General features: G+C 42.8%; 1 protein-coding gene across 5 annotated transcripts in view; it reads left to right on the top strand.

Moving 5' to 3' along the window:
- P2RX7 (purinergic receptor P2X 7) overlaps window positions 1–18275 on the top strand; it is a 47366-nt gene that overhangs the window by 24673 nt on the left and 4418 nt on the right. For 3 of the 5 annotated variants that reach the window (XM_069496804.1, XM_069496805.1, XM_069496806.1), the window contains 5 exons: window positions 3285–3375; window positions 5137–5202; window positions 5290–5439; window positions 7153–7254; window positions 11901–16306. In XM_069496804.1, coding sequence (XP_069352905.1) covers window positions 3285–3375; window positions 5137–5202; window positions 5290–5439; window positions 7153–7254; window positions 11901–12398 — 907 coding nt within the window. In that variant the 3' untranslated portion in view covers window positions 12399–16306. Of the gene's footprint in view, window positions 1–3284; window positions 3376–5136; window positions 5203–5289; window positions 5440–7152; window positions 7255–11900; window positions 16307–18275 lie in introns of those variants that run through there. The other 2 variants (XR_011236520.1, XR_011236521.1) reach the window with 2 other exon arrangements.

The raw sequence follows: 18275 nt of genomic DNA, 5'->3' as shown, positions 1-18275 counted from the left end.
AAAAGTTTTTTCTAAATTGATTCCTATAACGTGGGCTCCTGTGTGTGCAGTTTCTCTTCTTCTTAACTAGGAAAGCACAGTCCTCAGGAAAACTAAGGATGCCCTGGGTCTGCAGCCTCTGTGGCAGCCATGGCTGGAGCCGAGTACCAGTGGTCCCCTTTAGAAAGGGAATGTGTTTTTTGATTTGTGACTGTCCCCACCACTCCTTGTTGCCTTATACCTGGCCAACATCATTCATTTCTGTTCTCTGCCTGGCCACTGTAGGCACCTGAGTTTCAACCCTTGATGTCAAGGCTGGCCGATACCTTTTGTCTCCTCTGGGTCAATGGAGTTTCATCAGGGCCCTGAAAGCAGCTCCTTAGTGAGGCAACTTCTTGATCATCCCCTGCTGCTCTGCTAAATAGAGAGAGCAGAGCAGCAGGCCATTAGCAAGAAGAGAGGACAGGATCAGTGGTCCCCTGACTGCCTTTTCAGGCCGTTTCTTTTAGCAGTCAGCAGAAGCACACACACGGCAATGTACCAATCAGATGTCAGCAAATGTCCTTCAAGTGGCTGAGCTAAGCCTGAGAACATTAGCTCCTGGAGAGATCTGAGCTTCCTGAAGACCTGAGGTGGTTATGACGTTAGTATTCTTTTAGAACAAAGTATTCGAGCATGTTGTCTGGAATGAGCACCAGAAGAAATCTTTGGACAAAAATAGTCAAGATCTGATGGGTAAGTGGACAAGTTATTTTCAAATAGCTACGCAAAAGAGAAGAAAATTACAGGTTATATGAGGTATATGAGAAAATCTAACTTTCTAAAACACAGAAAGTTGAAGAAGTTGATCACATTATAGAATTCTGTCCTTTGCAAAATGATCCATTGCAAAATGTCCTTATTCAGTGAACTGTGATTCAGTTTACTTACAACACGTGTAAAGTAGGGCAGGCCCAAACAGAATGTATGAGGCACTTCTCAGGTCCAGCATGAGTATGTGCCTATATGTTTCCTAGTTTCTAGAAATGTATTCTCTCACGGTTCCAGAGACCAGCAGTCCAAGGTCATGGTGTTAGCAGGGCCGCGTTCCCTCTGAAGCTCTAGGGGAGGATCCTCTCTTGCCTCTTCCAGTTGTGGAGGCTGCAGGCATTCCTTAACTTGTGGCTGCACCAGGCTAGTCTCTACCTCCCTCTTCACATGGCTTCTCCTCTGTGCCTATGTGTCTTCAATCTCCCTCTCCTTTATCTCATAAGGACACCACTCATTGGATTGAGAGCCTACCCTAAATCCAGGATGATCTCATCTTGAGCTCCTTAACTTAATAACATCTGCAAAACTCTATTTCCAAATAAGCTCATATTCATAGGCACAAAGGGGTTGCTAGGTACTTGAACATATCTTCAAGTGGGGGGGGGGGCCACTATACAAATCCTTACAGTGTGCAAGAAAACATTCTTGTTCAGGGTCCAGTGTTTCTCAGAGTGTGGCCCACTGACCACCTGCATCAGAATCACCTGGTACCTTTACTAGAAATACAGATTTCTAGAAACCTCTCAGACTTTCTGAAATCACTCTTTGGGAGTGGGGCTCAGGAGTCTGCCTTTTGAACACACTCCCCCCTAGTGATTCTTGCCTTCAGGTTAAGAACCACTGTAACAAGACCCTGAAAGCAGAAATTCAAGTACTTACTGTACCATGTTAATCTTCCCAGGCAAACAACTTGCACTGGGAGATAGCGCCTACCCTGGGGCATGCAGTGGTGATGCATGCTTGCTTGTATATAAAAAAACAATCACTCAACACAGCAGCAGAAGAAAGAACTGTCTTGGAGGAGGGAGGGAACGGGCAAGATACATAACCTAACTTTTGTACCCCCATAATATGCTGAAATTAAAAAAAAAAACTGTCTTGGAACAGTAATAATCAGATGCAAAGAAACTGAAACCCCTCTGGCCAGAAAGAGGCATTAAAGTGCCTGATAAAATCTAACTCATCTCAATGCCAGATTTTGACAGTTTTTTTGCAAAAAAGAGTTTCAGATGTTCCATATTGTATTTTGGCAGAGCATCTGTCTTCTGTTTTCTTCTCTCCCCACACCTGTAAATAGATGGTGAATTAATAACTCAGAAAAAAAATATATATATATACCCTTATCTAAAAATAACGCCAAAAGGTGGTGAGAGGGAAGGACAGATTTAAAAGTTTCACGAAGCATGTGGTTTAAGCCTTCCTAATTATTCATGGAAAATATAATGTACCATTTTTCCTGACTCTGGCACTGGTGAGAGTTGCATATTTGGGGTGATTTTGATTTGTGCCCGCGTCTTCCTTTATAAAGGTGACTGAGTGATGACATAGAGAGATCAATGCCATTGAAAGAATTTATTATGTACGTTTGCCAAGAGATGGGGCCACACCACGCCACATTGGGCAGGGCCACGGGGAAAGCACTGGGTTTAGCCAAGAAGCACAATCAAGGGGACAGAATGGCCCAGAAACTTTACTGTGTCTTCCATGGGAAGGGCCAGGAAGGGCTGAGGGAACAGCTTGGGGTTGGCTGGTTTGGATAATGCTGGTGTGCTGTGGGTTACAGGGGTGGTCTCTAGCTGTCTGGTCGGGCCCTACCTGGCCCTGAGGAGAAATCCTGGCTTCCTGTGTGAGAGTTAGATAAAGGAGGTGGTTGGGGGCATGAATTCAGGATTGTTTGGAGGGTCTGTAATATGATTTTCACACATTCACAAAAGCTGGATTGCAGGGCAGATGTAAACAACAACTTTGGCCTTTAGTTTTTGGTCCTGTGATTAATGGTTGCCGCCAAATAGACAAATACAGAACGTGAGAAAATACAGTTAGAAGAGACTGCAGAGGCACACCTGTCCCCGATCCAGCAATCAGTACCTAAGACTCACCGCCACTTCCACTCCCCCATCTTTGTTCTAGAAGCCGAATCTATTTTCCCCTCTTAAGGAATAATCAGATCGCTTGAAGTTATTTTTTAAAAATTTCTCTGCTTGCTAATTCTATATTGGCTAAAAATTGTTCATTTTATTCTTAAGCTTAAAGCTGATTTCCCATCAATCTGTGATGATGCATTTTGGGGGTGGGGCACAGGTGGAAGCTTCCTGGTTCCAAGTGGTCAGAGAGAGTAATCCAGGGATTTGGCTTGTGTTCTTCCCTCTGCCACACAGCAGAGCTGGAAGGCAGACCAGGAGGACGAGGTCGACTACTGATCTGGTTTTTTCTTTCATAAAATACCAGCACGTTCAAAGAGAGTTTTATACGTATGGATCCTTTTCTTCCTACAGATATGCCAAGTACTATAAGGAAAACAATGTCGAAAAACGGACTCTGATAAAAGTCTTTGGGATCCGTTTTGACATCCTGGTTTTTGGCACAGTAAGTCTCTGCTCCCAGCCCCAGGCACCTCCTCCCTATGACTGTGTCCTAATTATGGTTGTAGTGCCTTCAAGGAGTGAATGCTTTTGGTCATAGTCATTAGCTAGCACTGTGCATTTCGCATGTGGGATAAAAGAGGAGGAAGAAATGTTCCTGGAGTCCTGTCCAAGAATAAGTCACCTGACGAGTACAAGAGTGGCACTGGTGGTGGCAGTGGGGGGTAGGGGTGGGGAGAGGATGGAGAAAAAACAAAAAGAGTGGCCCTGGAAAAAATTCTAATATTCAACTTTAAAAATGCTCTGATGCTCAAAAAGAGAGAGAAAGAAAACCCTCTGCAAGATAGTGTATAAGTAACAGAATCCAACTCAAATTGGCTTAGGAAAAAAAGTCCTTTTTTTGTCTGTTCTTTGGTTCACATAACTGAAAAAAATCCAGGGGTAATTTTTAAGCTTCAGGTATGGCTAAATCTAGGTGTTCAAACAACATCCTCAGGAATCTGTTTCTCTCCATTTCTTACATATGTTCTCCTCTGTCTTGGTATCATCCTTAGACTGGCCATCTCTATATGGTAGTATCACACAGCTCCTTACATCTGACCAGTTTAGCAACCTCAATTTTTATTATTATTTTAGAGACAGGATCTTGCTGTCTCCAGGCTGGAGTACAGTGGCACGATCATGGCTCACTGTAGCCTTAAACTCTTGGGCTCTAGTGATTGTCCTGCCTCAGCCTTTGGAATAGCTAGGACTACAGGCACACACCACAACCAGCTAATGTTTATTTTTTGTAGAGATGGGGTCTTGCTATGTTGCCCAGGCTGGTCTCCAACTCCTGGGCTCAAGCAATCCTCCCACCTCAGCCTCCCAAAGTGCTGGTATTACAAGTATGAGCCACCACGCCCAGCCAGCAACCTCAATTAAAAGAAAACATCTCTTTGCCAGAAGTTTGAAGAAAGGCCTCAGGCAGATGCCATTGGCCCTGATTGACCTGATATGGGTCACATGCCCACTGCTGAGTAATCACTGTGACCAGAGTCATGTCATACTCTCAATGGCTGGTCTTGAACCAGCCCTGACCCAGCCCAGGGGCCAGAGGAGAGAGCCAAGGCACCGCCCCGCCCCCCACCAAACTACATGGAATGAATATAAAGAGAAATGGTTCTCCCCCCAAAAAAGTGTGGTGCTGTCTTCAGAAGAAGGAATGAAGGGATGCCAGGTAAGCAAAAAAAAAAAAAAAAAAAAAAAAATCAACAGATCCATAACACCCTGCTTCACAGCACATTATTTATATAACATGGTGATACGCAGCACAAGAATCAACAAGCTACAGCTGAGAGCATGGAAAGACCATTGAGAATAAAATCCACAAGGCCACCCAAGGGAAGAGTCTGTGCGGACATTCCTTCCCTCTGCATCTGAAGTAATCTCAAACCTCTTCTAGGGAAAGCTTGTCTGAAACTCTCACCTCAAAAGGAAAAATAACAAATCTTCAGTGGTTCTCCCCTTAATGTGCAGGTTCCAATGCTTGTTTGCTTAAAACATTGATGGTCCAGGCACACCCTGGACAGCAGAAACAGGGCAAACTTGAAATGAGAGCCATAGTTTCAACGTGCACAGTCTCTGCCTCAGTGAGCACTTGAACCCATCTATCAAAGTCACGGCACTGGGCTCCACTCCTTACTACACCAGCAACTGCATGTGTGAAAGCAAAAGAGCGCCGCTCTGAATTCCATCCAAGTAAACTATCCCGCTCTGTTTTCAGGGAGGAAAATTTGACATTATCCAACTGATCGTGTACATTGGCTCAACCCTCTCCTACTTTGGTTTGGTAAGAGATTCTCCTTCTCATGCTTTCTGAAAACGATTTGGCAAAAAGAAGTTTCACTAACTTAGTGCGTGTCTGGGTTTTCTCCAGGCCACTGTGTTCATTGACTTTCTCATCAACACTTACTCCAGTAGCTGCTGTCGATCCCACATTTATCCCTGTTGCAAGTGCTGTGAACCCTGCGCGGTCAATGAATACTACTACAGGAAGAAGTGTGAGTCCATCGTGGAGCCAAAGCCGGTAAGGCACACCGTGCTTAAAGGACACCCAAACACTCGAGGTTCCATTAGATCCCTGAGAAATGCACTAAAATTAGGCCAAAATCACAGGTTTAATCCTGTAGTGGGTAAGTCTCTGGACTCACCCCAATCGACCATCTCCCAGATGAATCCTTTGGTCTTAGAGAAGAATAGAAACAAAAATGGAGAGGCAAGATGTAGGGAAGGCAAATTTTTATGTTCCAGGACTTATCAATGTTGTCATTTATTAAACTGGTACAGGCAAAGAAAAACACACCACCACCACAATGACTTTGGAGAACAATTTGGCAGTGACTGATAACATTTACATGGCACATACTTTACAGCCTGGCATTTCCATTTCTCCATATGTGCCCTAGAGACACTCTCACATTAGTACCCAAGCAGTACACATGTATAAGACGTTCACTGCAGCACTAATTATTAAGTTATTATTAATAAATGATTAACAGTGAAGAAATAGCATCTACCCAAACATCCAATAGGTGAACGGTGAAAGAAACTATGATAAACCCCCAGTAAGGAATACCAGGCACCAGTTTAAAAGAGTGAGGTAGATAATAATAGCCAACATTTATGTAGCACTTCTAAATGCTTTGTGTATATTAACTCACTGAATCCTCACAATAACCATATAGATAGCTGCCACTATTCTCTCTTTCTATAACAGAAGAAATGAGGCATGGGAAGGTTAAATAATTTGCCCAAAGTCATACAGCTGATAAGTCACAGAGCTGAAATTCCAACATGAGATCTATAACTACTGAGTTATAGGTACTTGCATGAGTAAATATCCAAGACATTTTGTACAAAAACAAACTGTAGAACAATAGGTATGGTATGATATATAGGTTAAAAAAAACTACACATATAAACTCATTCTATATATTTTCTATATGTGTATTTTATCTACATACACATGCATACACATATGTATATGTGTGTGTGGGTATACATATCCATGCAAAAGGTGTTGAATACATACAAAAGTGGTAACAGGGGTTGCTTCTGGAAAGAAGCCCAAAGTGGGGGAGTAGTCAAAGGGAATTTTAGCCTCCTCTGTATTGTTTTGATTTGATTAATTTGGACTTCACTAAGCAGGTCCTCTGCACTCAACACCATGATTCCGCCCAGAGAAATCCCTGGTGCCTAAAAACAAAGGGAGTTTCTTTGTCTTTCCCTCATCTAAGAACATCACTGTCCTTTTCCAACAGCTGAATACACAATTCATTGTCCATTATACATGTTTTCACATTTTGAAATAAAAGTTCATCTTTGCAACTAAAAACATTCACCATATAATGGCCTTAGATGGGATGAAATCTAATGAACATATAAATAATTTAAGTTGCAATAGTGTAACTTTCTGGAGACATTTAACCTAGAGTAACTAAAATTGAGAGACCACAACAAAGGAATTTTACACAGTGCTTGGGGGACCTAAAAACATTAGGCAGTGAGCTGTGGATAGGCTGAACCTACAAGTTAAGGTGCACAAGGTTCCATTTCTGATTTACATTTAGACTCAGAAGTTATTCATTCTTGGCTAGCAAGAGTTTTTAGTTAGCTGGTTCAATAGTTTGTCACTGGGTATTATAAATGGAAAAAACAGTTGCCTTTAGGTATGGTTAGATAGGTAATTCTTGATAATTCCATACAAAAGTAGGTAAATGTGTTAACCTTCCTTTCCTAGACATTAAAGTATGTGTCCTTTGTGGATGAATCTCACATCAGGATGGTGGACCAGCAGCTACTTGGGAAAAGTCTGCAAGATGTCAAAGGGCAAGAAGTCCCAGTAAGTTGAAACATTATCTTTTTTTTTTTTTAAAAGAAAATTTAAGGCCGGGCGCGGTGGCTCACGCCTGTAATCCTAGCACTCTGGGAGGCCGAGGCGGGTGGATTGCTCAAGGTCAGGAGTTCGAGACCAGCCTGAGCGAGACCCCGTCTCTACTAAAAATAGAAAGACATTATATGGACACCTAAAAATCTATATAGAAAAAATTAGCCGGGCATAGTGGCGCATGCCTGTAGTCCCAGCTACTCGGGAGGCTGAGGCAGTAGGATCGCTTAAGCCCAGGAGTTTGAGGTTGCTGTGAGCTAAGCTGACGCCACGGCACTCACTCTAGCCTGGGCAACAAAGTGAGACTCTGTCTCAACAAAAAAAAAAAAAAAAAGAAAATTTACTATTACATATAAACACATCTGGAAATTTATACCAGTCATAACTGATGAACTTTAACAAAAGTAAACATACTCATGTAACCAGCACCCAGATTAAAAAACTGAATATTACTAGAAGTCCCTTTTATGCTCCCATCCAGTCACTACACTTCCTTAAAAGTAGTCATTATCCTGTATCCAAAAATTAATTTTACTTCTTCTAGAATCTTATAAAAATTGAATCATATATATACTAGTATACTATATGAAGATACTCAGTATATACTCTGCAGACTATCTGGTTTCTTTCACTCAACAATATTTTTGTGAGAGTCATTCATAACATTGCATATAGCAACAGTTCATTCTCACTGTTGTATAATTTCCATTTTATAAACATCTAATTTATTTAATCCATGCTACTGTTGATGGACACTTGAGTAGTTTCCAGTTTGGAGTTAATGCTGCTATGGTAAACATATGGCACTTTGCTGGGTAACTACCTAAGAGTGGAACTGCTGAGTCATAAGGCAGGCATACGTTCAATTTTAGAAGATACTAACAAACAGTGCTCCAGAGCTGCTGTTCTAACTCACACTCTTCCTAGCAGTTCTGGATGCTGTGTATCTTCACTAACTATATTAGTTTCCCAGGGCTACCCTAATGAATTGCCACAAACTAGGTGGCTTAAAACAACAGAAATGTATACCTTTCACGGTTCTGGAAGCTAGAAGTCTGAAATCAAGGTTTTGGCAGGGCCCTGCTCCCTCTGAAGGCTCTGGGAAAAAAAATCCTTCCTTGCATCTTCCTAACATCTGGTGTTTATGACTCTGGCTAGAACCTCCAGTACAATATTGAACAGAAGTGACAACAGCAGGCATCTTTGTCTCATTCCCTATCTCAGGAAGAAAGCTTTCTAGAGTTCACTATTCACGATAGTATTTGTGGCAAGTTTTTAAGAATGCTCTATCAGATTAAGAAAATTCTCGGCCGGGCGTGGTGGCTCACGCCTGTAATCCTAGCACTCTGGGAGGCCGAGGCGGGTGGATTGCTCAAGGTCAGGAGTTCGAAACCAGCCTGAGCGAGACCCCGTCTCTACTAAAAATAGAAAGACATTATATGGACAACTAAAAATCTATATAGAAAAAATTAGCCGGGCATAGTGGCGCATGCCTGTAGTCCCAGCTACTCGGGAGGCTGAGGCAGTAGGATCGCTTAAGCCGAGGAGTCTGAGGTTGCTGTGAGCTAAGCTGACGCCACGGCACTCACTCTAGCCTTGGCAACAAAGTGAGACGCTGTCTCAACAAAAAAAAAAAAAAAAAAAAAAAAAAAAAAAAAAAGAAAATTCTCTTCTGTTCCTAGTTTGCTAAGAATTTTACCATGACTAGATATTAAATTTAAAAAATTTTTCTGCTTCTTTTGAAATGATCAATGGGTTTTCTTCTTTTATTCTATTATGTGGTGAATTACACTGATTGGCTTTCAATTATTAAGCCAACCTTGCATTCCTGAAATAAACTCCATTTGAATGTGATGTACTATTCTTTGTGCTTACTGCTGGATCCAAATTCACTAATATTTAGGATTGTTACATCTCTTCTTGAAAGAGAGTAGCCAAAATTTTTCCATTCTTCTAACATCCTTGCTGGGAATGTGTATAAAGTAAACGACAGTTATGCATCACTTAGCAACTGAGATAAGTTCTGAGAAATGCATCATTAGGCAATTCTGTCGTGCTAACGTCACAGAGTGTGCTTACGCAAACCTAGGTGGTACAGCTACACACCTAGGCTATACAGTACAGCCTATTGCTCCTAAGTTACAAATCTATACTGCATGTTTCTGTAGTGACTACTGTAGGCAATTAAAACACAATGGTATTTGTGTATCTAAACATTTCTAAATATAGAAAAGATACAGTAAAAATATGGTATAAAAGATAAAAACGGTACACCTGTATAGGACACTTACCATGAATGGAGCTTGCAGGACTAGAAGTTGCTCTGGGTGAGTTAGTGAGTGGTAAGTGAATGTGAAGGCCTAGGACATTACTATACACTGCTGCAGACTTTATAACACTGTACACTGAGGCTATTGTAATTTATAAAAATATATTTTTCTTTTTTCAATAATAAATTAACCTTAACTTACTGTAACTTTTTTACTTTACAAACTTTTTACTTTTTTGAAACTTTTTGACTCTTTCATTGTAACACTTAGCTTAAAACACAAACATGTTGTACAGCTGTACAAAAATATTTTCTTTCTTTATATCCTTATTCTATAAGCTTTTTTCTATATTTTTTTTTTTAGCTTTTTAACTTTTTTGTTAAAAACTAAGACATAAACACACATTAGCCTAGGCCTACACAGGGTCAGGATCATCAATATCACTGTCTTCCACCTCCACATCTTGTCCTACTAGAATGTCTTCAGGGGCAATAACATGCATGGAGCTGTCATCTCCTATGGTAACAATGCCATCTTCAGGAATACCTCCTGAAGGACCTGCCCGAGGCTGTTTTACAGTTAACTTTTTTTTATATTAGAGAAGCAGTATATTCTAAAACAACAATAAAAAGCAAAGTAAATATATAAACCAATAACAGAGTTGTTTATCATCATTATCAAGTATTATGTGTTGTAAATAATTGTATGTGCTATATTTTTTTTTTTAATAGACCGGGCCTAGCTCTGTCACCCAGGCTGAGTGCAGTTGTGCAATCATAGCTCACTGTAACCTAGAACTCCAGGACTCAAGAGATCCTCCTGCCTCAGCCTCTGGAGTAGCTAGGACTACAGGCATGTGCCACTATGCCTGACTAATTTTTTAATATTTTGTAGATACAGGGTTTCACCATGTTGCCCAGGCTACATGCTATACTTTTACACAACTGGCAGCACAGGTTTGTTTACACCAACATCACCACTAGCACACAAGAGACGCATCGCACTATGATGTTTTAATGCCTATGATGTCACTAAGTGATAGGAATTTTTCAGCTCCATTATAATCTTATGGGACCACCATTGTATATGGAATCCATCATTGACCAAAACATCATCATGTGGCACGTGACTATATTTAGTTTGTGTGTGTGTGCGTGTGTGTATGGTAGAATGCACATAATATAAAATTTACCATTTTAACCATTTTAAACAATTCAGTGACACATTAGTACATTCACAGTGTTGTGCAACCATCACCACTATCTAGTACCAGTGCTTTTTCATCACCCCAAAAGGAAACCCCATATCCATTAAGCAGCCACTCCCCATACTGAATTCCCCCATTCCCTGGCAACCACTAATCTACTTTCTGTCTCTGTGGATTTACCTATGCTGGACATCTCCTATAAATGGACTCATGCAATGTGTAGCCTTTTGTGTCTGGCTTCTTTCACTTAGCTTCATGTTTTCACGATGCATCCATGTTGGAGCATGGATCAGTAATTCATTCCTTTTTAGGTCCAAATAATATTCCATTGTATGGATGTAACATGTTGTTTATCCATTCATCAGCTGAGGGACACGTGGGTTGTTCCCACCTTTGGGCTATTGTGAATAATGATACTATGAACACTCATGTACAAGAACTATCTAGTCTAATGTCCCTGACTCAGGCCTTCTTTACCCAGTGAAGGGTAAAGACACCCAGACATTACCCAGGGTAATGTCACAAAGAATAGGCATGGCAATTATGGCCACTTCCCTTGGAGGATAACAAATGGGCCTGCCAGTAGAGGAACCTGGAGGGAAAGGAGAGAGCGCAGCTAAGTCAACAACTATTTACTGTCTATCCTGTGCTGGGTATTGGGGATACAGCAACAAACAAAGAGGACGGGGTCCCTGCTTTCATATGGAAGAATCATCACCATCAAGTAAATGTATAAATTAATAAGCTCATTTCTGATGGTGACATGTCCTATGAAGAATGTAGAATATCGTGATGTGAGAAGAGAATCACCTGGGAGGAAAACAACTCGACAGGGTGGTCAGGTCAAGAGGTGATACCTGCACTGAGGCCTGGCCTTTCTGAATTTCACTTTCCAAATCTGTAAAGTGGAGACAAGGCTACATATCGCACGAGGTTCTTCAAAGGCTTAAGTGAGGCAATGCTTACAAAACACAAGCATGGTCCTGATCCACACATTTAATCAATGATAGCTACCACAATTAATGTAATATTAAATGTAATTTTATAAGTTAATGATAAAATTAAAGAATCTATAGCCCTGGGGGTCACCATTGCTGATGGTTTTGGATACTTGACTTTTTCAGAGACCCCCGCTGGACTTCACAGACTTGTCCAAGCTCCCTCTGACTCTCCATGACCCGCCCTCCGTTCCTAGAGAAACAGAGGAGATGCAGCCGCTTCATCAAGAGGTGACTCCTAGATCCGGGGACAGCCCGGAGTGGTGCCAGTGTGGAAGTTGCCTCCCGTCCCAACTCCCCAAGAGCCACAGGTGCCTGGAGGAGCTATGTTGCCGGAAAAAGCCAGGGGCCTGCATCACCACCTCACAGCCATTCAGGAAGCTCGTCCTGTCCAGACATGTCCTGCAGTTCCTCCTGCTCTACCAGGAGCCCTTGCTGGAGCTAGATGCAGATTCCACCAATAGCCGGCTGCGGCACTGTGCCTACAGGTGCTATGCCACCTGGCGCTTCGGCTCCCAGGACATGGCTGATTTTGCCATCCTACCCAGCTGCTGCCGCTGGAGGATTCGGAGAGAGTTTCCCAAGAGTAATGGGCAGTACAGTGGCTTCAAGAGTCCCTACTGACAGGAGAAGGCTGCAGCAGTCATATTAGCGTTACCTTTGCCATCACCTTGAACTTCACCTGCGAAGATCTGTGGCCAAATTTTCAGCCAAAGGGAAATGTGTTTTCATCTCAGACATCTCATATATGTCTGAGAGCACAGTGACCTGGTTAAACAAACCAACCAACCAGAATCCCTTTGCATGGACTGACAGTGAAGAGATTCAGATATAAGTCTCAATTCTGGCCCTAGGAAGTTGCGTGACCCTAGGCCTTTAACCTCTGTACCTTTTTCTCCTCGTTACCCAACCTACTATCTCAGAAATATTCTGAGGACGAGTTGAGACAGTGTTCATGAACTGTCTTGTTAAAGTGTAAAGAGCTACATGGATCCAAAACATCTCAGTATAGGTCAGACTAGGATAATGTCCAACTAAGAACAAATCCTTTCGTCCTGCCTGGAGAATGTGAAAGATTAAAAGTGACCACAAATTCTTTGACACTCATCTATCGCTCAGGACCCAAGGGTTTTGTTTCCTTCCTTAAGTATGGGCAGCTCTGACTGCTTTACCCAATGGTGGAAGTGATGCTGTGTCAGTGTCAGGATCTTTGTTTTAAGAGGCTGGCAGCTTCCACTTCCTGTCCCTTGGAACTCTTGCTGTTGGGGAAAACAGCCCCCGTGTAAAAGTCTGCCTATCCTGAGACCACCCTGCTGTGAGGAAGCTCAAGCAGCCATGTGGAGAGGAGAGTGCCTGACCAGCCAGCCCCAGCTTTCAAGCCATCCAAGCCCAGTCACCAAACATGGGCGAGAAGAAGTCTTCAGGTAATTCTGGGCCCTACTAACATATGACTGAAACTGCATGAGACACCCCAAGTGAGAACTGCCCTGTCAATCCAGAAACCCAGATTGCTGTCTTAAGTCACTAAGCTTTGAGGTTGTTTGTTACGCAGCAACAGATAATGGGGACAAAGAACAAGCCTTATGAATGGGGACATAAACTCAGCCCACACCTTCCCTGGTTCCAAGGTTCTCTGGGAGCCCAGACCAACCCTGGAGCCCCTCAGGAACTTAGATTTCTACTAGACAGTTCTAGAAGGGCTACAGACCAAATTAGGTTACTCACCAAACCAGACCAAATCAGGTAACTTACCAAACCAGAATCTATCAAATCTAACTGCCAAGCTACCCAGTACATTCCAATCCTCATCACAATTTTATGACTGGAAATAACCAAAAAGCTGCCTTTCTGCCTTTAACATCCTGCGCTTTGCAGCCAATTAGAATTGATACAGTCTGGATGCTGCTTCAAAAGCAACCCACACTCAAGCCTTCACCATTTCTATACACCAATCACAAAGAATATGAAAATCAATAGTTGCGGGTTTTAGGATTCTACTTTAGGATTTCCTTTTCATGGTTTTGTCACTAGAGTTGGCTATTTATCTGTTTCTAAACAACTAGGAGTAATTTATAGACCACTATTAAATCCTGTGATTGATTAACGATCTGTGAGTTTTTAACACATACTCTAAGAGTTACCATTTTGGTACTTTTTAAAAAACAGCAGCTTTGTACTGTATTAATGTAAAATAGCATGAATAAAAACTTTTTGTAGAGACAGGGTCTCGCTCTGTCTCCCAGGCTAGAGTGCAGTCGTGTCATCACAGCTCACTGCAGCCTCAAACTCCTGGGCTCCAGTGATCCTCCTGCCTCAGCCTCCTGAGTAGCTGGGACTGCAGGTGTGCACCACTACACCTGGCTAAATTTTCCATTTTTTTGTAGAGATGGGGTCTTGCTCTTACTCAGGCTGGTCTCGAACTCCTGAGCTCAGGCAATCATCCCACTTCAGCCTCCCAAAGTGCTAGGATTACTGGCATGAGCCACTGTACCCAGCCAAAAACCTTTTTTTAATAAAGGATTTTATCTGGCTTTAAACTCAGGAATCAAGTTAAATATGCCAGATTGAACTTTCATTTTTACTACCTTTTCAGAGATATTTTTGAAAAGTGGATTATGTACGATTTTTTTTGGAATTGAAGGTTTTCTTCTCCAAGAATTCTATGTAACTGTTATAGGTTTCCATTTGGATGGCCTCTGGGCCTTTATACCTTCAGTTTTGGTGCCTTATTCCTAGTGTTCCTGTCACCTCAGTGAGGCCCCAGATGGAGTCAGAACTTGGAATGACAAATAATCACTGGATCCATCTACTGTTTCCCTTCACCTTCCCCACTGATTGCTCTGGGCAAGAGGGTGATGTGTTACTTCAACTGTGTGTGTAAAATGCCTGACACTTCCTACAATAACAGGGACCGTGTTTGTACTCTTATTTTTAGTCTACTGCATAAAATAATGTCATCGCCATAGGCAATGAGAGTCACATTTTGTAGGATCTGTACTTATACTTCAGCACATTCTTCTGATATGGTAATCGCACAGTATTCACTGCTTCGTCTCTGTGGCAGAAGAGACCTATTAATACTCTCTTGCTGTAGATGGCTGAGTGCATGTAGAATTGGTAATGGACTTGCATTTCTCTTTTTAAAAGGGAACAATTTTTTGAACACTTCCTGATTCTAGCTTGGCAATGTATGTGTTCTTAACATGACTGTTTTGATAATAAAAAAAAATGACATATAATTTAAGTCTTCTCTTTACTTCCTTTTTTCAGAAGGTCCCCAAATCATAGTTAACTTGTTCATTGACACATTCATGCAATAATAGTCATTAAGGCACTCACTGGAGACCAATGATAGATATGGTTGCTGTTCTGAAGGAAGTAAGGGGAGGAGATGGACATTAATCAAATAATTCAAGGAAATGTAAGTTTGCAACTTGTGATGACTATCACAGGGAAGATGGCAAAATGATGCTCTGAGAGCTTATAATAGGGGAATTTGACCTATTTGGAAAGATCAGAGAAGTCCTACCTGAGGCAGGAATGTTTTAGCTGAAATATGAAGGATAAGTACTATTTAACTAGGTGAGTAGGGGAGGGAAAAGCATTCTAGGCAGCGAGAATAGCATATGCAAAGGTCCTGGGGCAGAAAAAACACAGCAGGTTTACAGACCTTAAAGAAGATGTGTGTGACTAGACCATAAATAGTACAGGGAAGTAAGGCATTAGTCAAGGCTGGACAGGCAGGCAGGGGCCAAGCTGCAATAGAGCCTTGCAGGCCATGGGAAAGGGCTTGTCTTTATCCTAACACAAATGGGGAGCAATTGGAGGGTTTTAAGCAAGAGCCTCATAGGAGCATCTTTGATTTTTTAAAGATGACTCTGATTGCTGTGTGGAAAATGAACTAGGAGTGGTGGCAGATATGGTTTTAATTTTCATTTCATGAAAATATGCAGCCAAATGGAATGATTCTCTTTTCTGCCCTCCTTTTCCTTTTGGAAAGTCATGAAAAGACTGGCAGCAAGAAAAAAAGGAGGAAAAGCTTTGGTGCACCCTGAATTTTAGAATAGCTCCTGTCCCAAGTCGCCAGGAGTGAGACTGCTTGTTGAGCTTCAGATCTGGGGCAGGAGGGTACTAAATTGACAGATGAGGGGCAGTCAACAGGACCCACTGAGGTGGGATAAGGCCTAAAATTAAGGTCCAATATCATGTGCTGCCTTGACATCTGGTGAAATCGGGAGTGCCTGGAATGGACTAACCACAAGTTCCTCTTCCAAGTCCTCCCTTAGAGAAGATCATCCAAACAACCTTCCTTATCAAACAGACCAGATGCAGTTCCTGCTTACTGCTGAGTAGCAAGTTTGAGTTTCCTGCCAACCCGTGGAATTGTCCACATGAGTCAATCACATCCTACCGTGGACACCTCACCCTCTTGATGCTACAAAGCCTGCCTCCTACCGGCTCTGGCTGTTCACTCTGCTCCTGAGAAGAACTCCTTATGTGGCCCTGCATGGCACGCAGTGTCTTTCTTCCCTGAGCTGTTAGTATATGTGACAATAAATTGCTGCCAATCTCATCTGACCAGCGTTGGGTGTCGTGTGTTCAGACATCCCTCTAACCCTGGGGTGGGAACTAGGATCCCTCCCTCACCGATGAGGTGAAGAGGAGGTGATTAAAACATCTCTGACTCCAGGCCAACCAGCAGCCCTCAAACAGTAGAGGCTTGGCTTGGGTTCCGCCCCAAGTCATTGTCTGCACAAAGCCCTGCCTGCTAGAGCTCACCAGGAACTGTGACCACCACCCCTCTTTATTCACATTATCTACTTCAGTGTACTGTGTGGGCTTTTACCCTCTGCTGCTTGTGTATTTCTCAACCCATATTCTAATCCCCTGCAACCATCATTCTGGGAATCCCGTGGCATCCCTACCTCGATGACTCCTCTTTTTTGAACAGATTTAGAAATCACCTTCTCCTTTCACTTTTACTGTGATCATTCAGGTTCCTGTTTTCCAGTCCCAGAGGGTTATGAATCATATTTCCAAAATAAATGATGATCTAGGAGAGGGCTTTGCATTTCCAACATCCTTGGCTCCTTTTAATGAATTATCAAGGTCACATGAGCCTGAGTCTTCCGGAATCAAAGGAGGAGGTGCTGACACTGACTTGCCATTTTAACCAAATAACTGCTATACTTGACGAGCTTGGATCAGGGCCAACTGTGGAGCATGGTAAATTATGAGTCTTTGTATTTTATTTCCCCAATAAACAATAAGCTCCTCAAAGGCAAGAAGCTTTTCTTGGGTTTTGTCCCTACATGCCTATATCAGGACAACAGACCACCTGGGTTCAAATCCTGGCTTGGCCACTTATTGGCTGGATAGCCCCAGGCAACTCATCGCATACCTAACCATGCTATTCTTATTTGGACGATGCCCAAGCATCATTCCTGAGCTCCAGGCCCATGTATTTAACCACCTCCAGACAGTCTATACCTCAACAGTTTAGAGGCAACTCAAATAGTTACAATAGAGAAATCACTCTCTCTGTTCCCCCCACCCCACCCACACGTGCTGCTCCAGAGCTCCCAAGCTCAGCGAGTAGCATCACCTGCCATCAGCTCAATTCTCCAAGCCAGAAATCCCAAGGACACCCATGACGTCTCCCTTCTCCTTCCCTATTTTGTCCAAGCTCATCAGTTCCATCAGCAAACATTTACGGAGCACCCTGGCCCTCTGCAGGTGTCAGGGATAAACAGGTGAACAAGACAGGCTCTTCTGGAGGTTCGATGCAGTGGGGAAGATGGGCAATCAATATGTAAAGAAATGAGGTTAGGGCAGCTTGGGATAAAGGGTTTGAAAGAAACAAGCAGGATGCTGAGACAGAAGTAAGGGAGTTATTTCTGATGGGAGTCAGGGATGGTCTCTCCGAGGAAGTGACATTGATAGTAGATCGGAATATCAGGAAGGAGTCAGCTGTGATGAGCTGGAGGAAGGGCCTTCCAGGAAGAGGGACAGCAGGCACAAAAAAAAAAGAGGTGGGATAGAAGTGAGTGTGTTCCAGAGCAGGGCCTGGTGGTGTGTGCCTGTAGTCCCAGCTACACAGGAGAATCCCTTGAGCCCAGATCCCAGGAGTTTGAGGCCAGCCTAGACAACACAGCGAGACACCTCATCTACTCACCTAAAAAAAAAAAAAGAAGAGTGTGTTCCGGGAGCTGTCAGATGGCCAGTGCAACCAGGATGTTCCAGACACAGTTCACAGCGTGGTTGTTTACTTACTACCTCATAAAATGTGTGGTCCGATCTCACTGAAGCAGACGTTCAAAGGAAGGCAAAAGCCACCAGGCAGGCATAACCATGGGAGCCTTGTGAAGCCTGTGAGACGTAAGCAGGCCCTTGCTGGAGGAAGGGCCTGGAAACACTCCATGCGATGCGAAGAGGCATTCCCAGCAGGACTGGCGGTACGAGTCAGGCCCAGAAAGAAATAAGCTTATGTGCTGAGGGTAC

This window comes from Eulemur rufifrons, chromosome 21 (genome assembly GCF_041146395.1).
Source record: "Eulemur rufifrons isolate Redbay chromosome 21, OSU_ERuf_1, whole genome shotgun sequence".
NCBI classification, from domain to species: Eukaryota; Metazoa; Chordata; class Mammalia; order Primates; family Lemuridae; genus Eulemur; species Eulemur rufifrons.
Note: the sequence above shows the minus strand (reverse complement) of the source record. Positions and strands in the feature narration are given on the sequence as shown.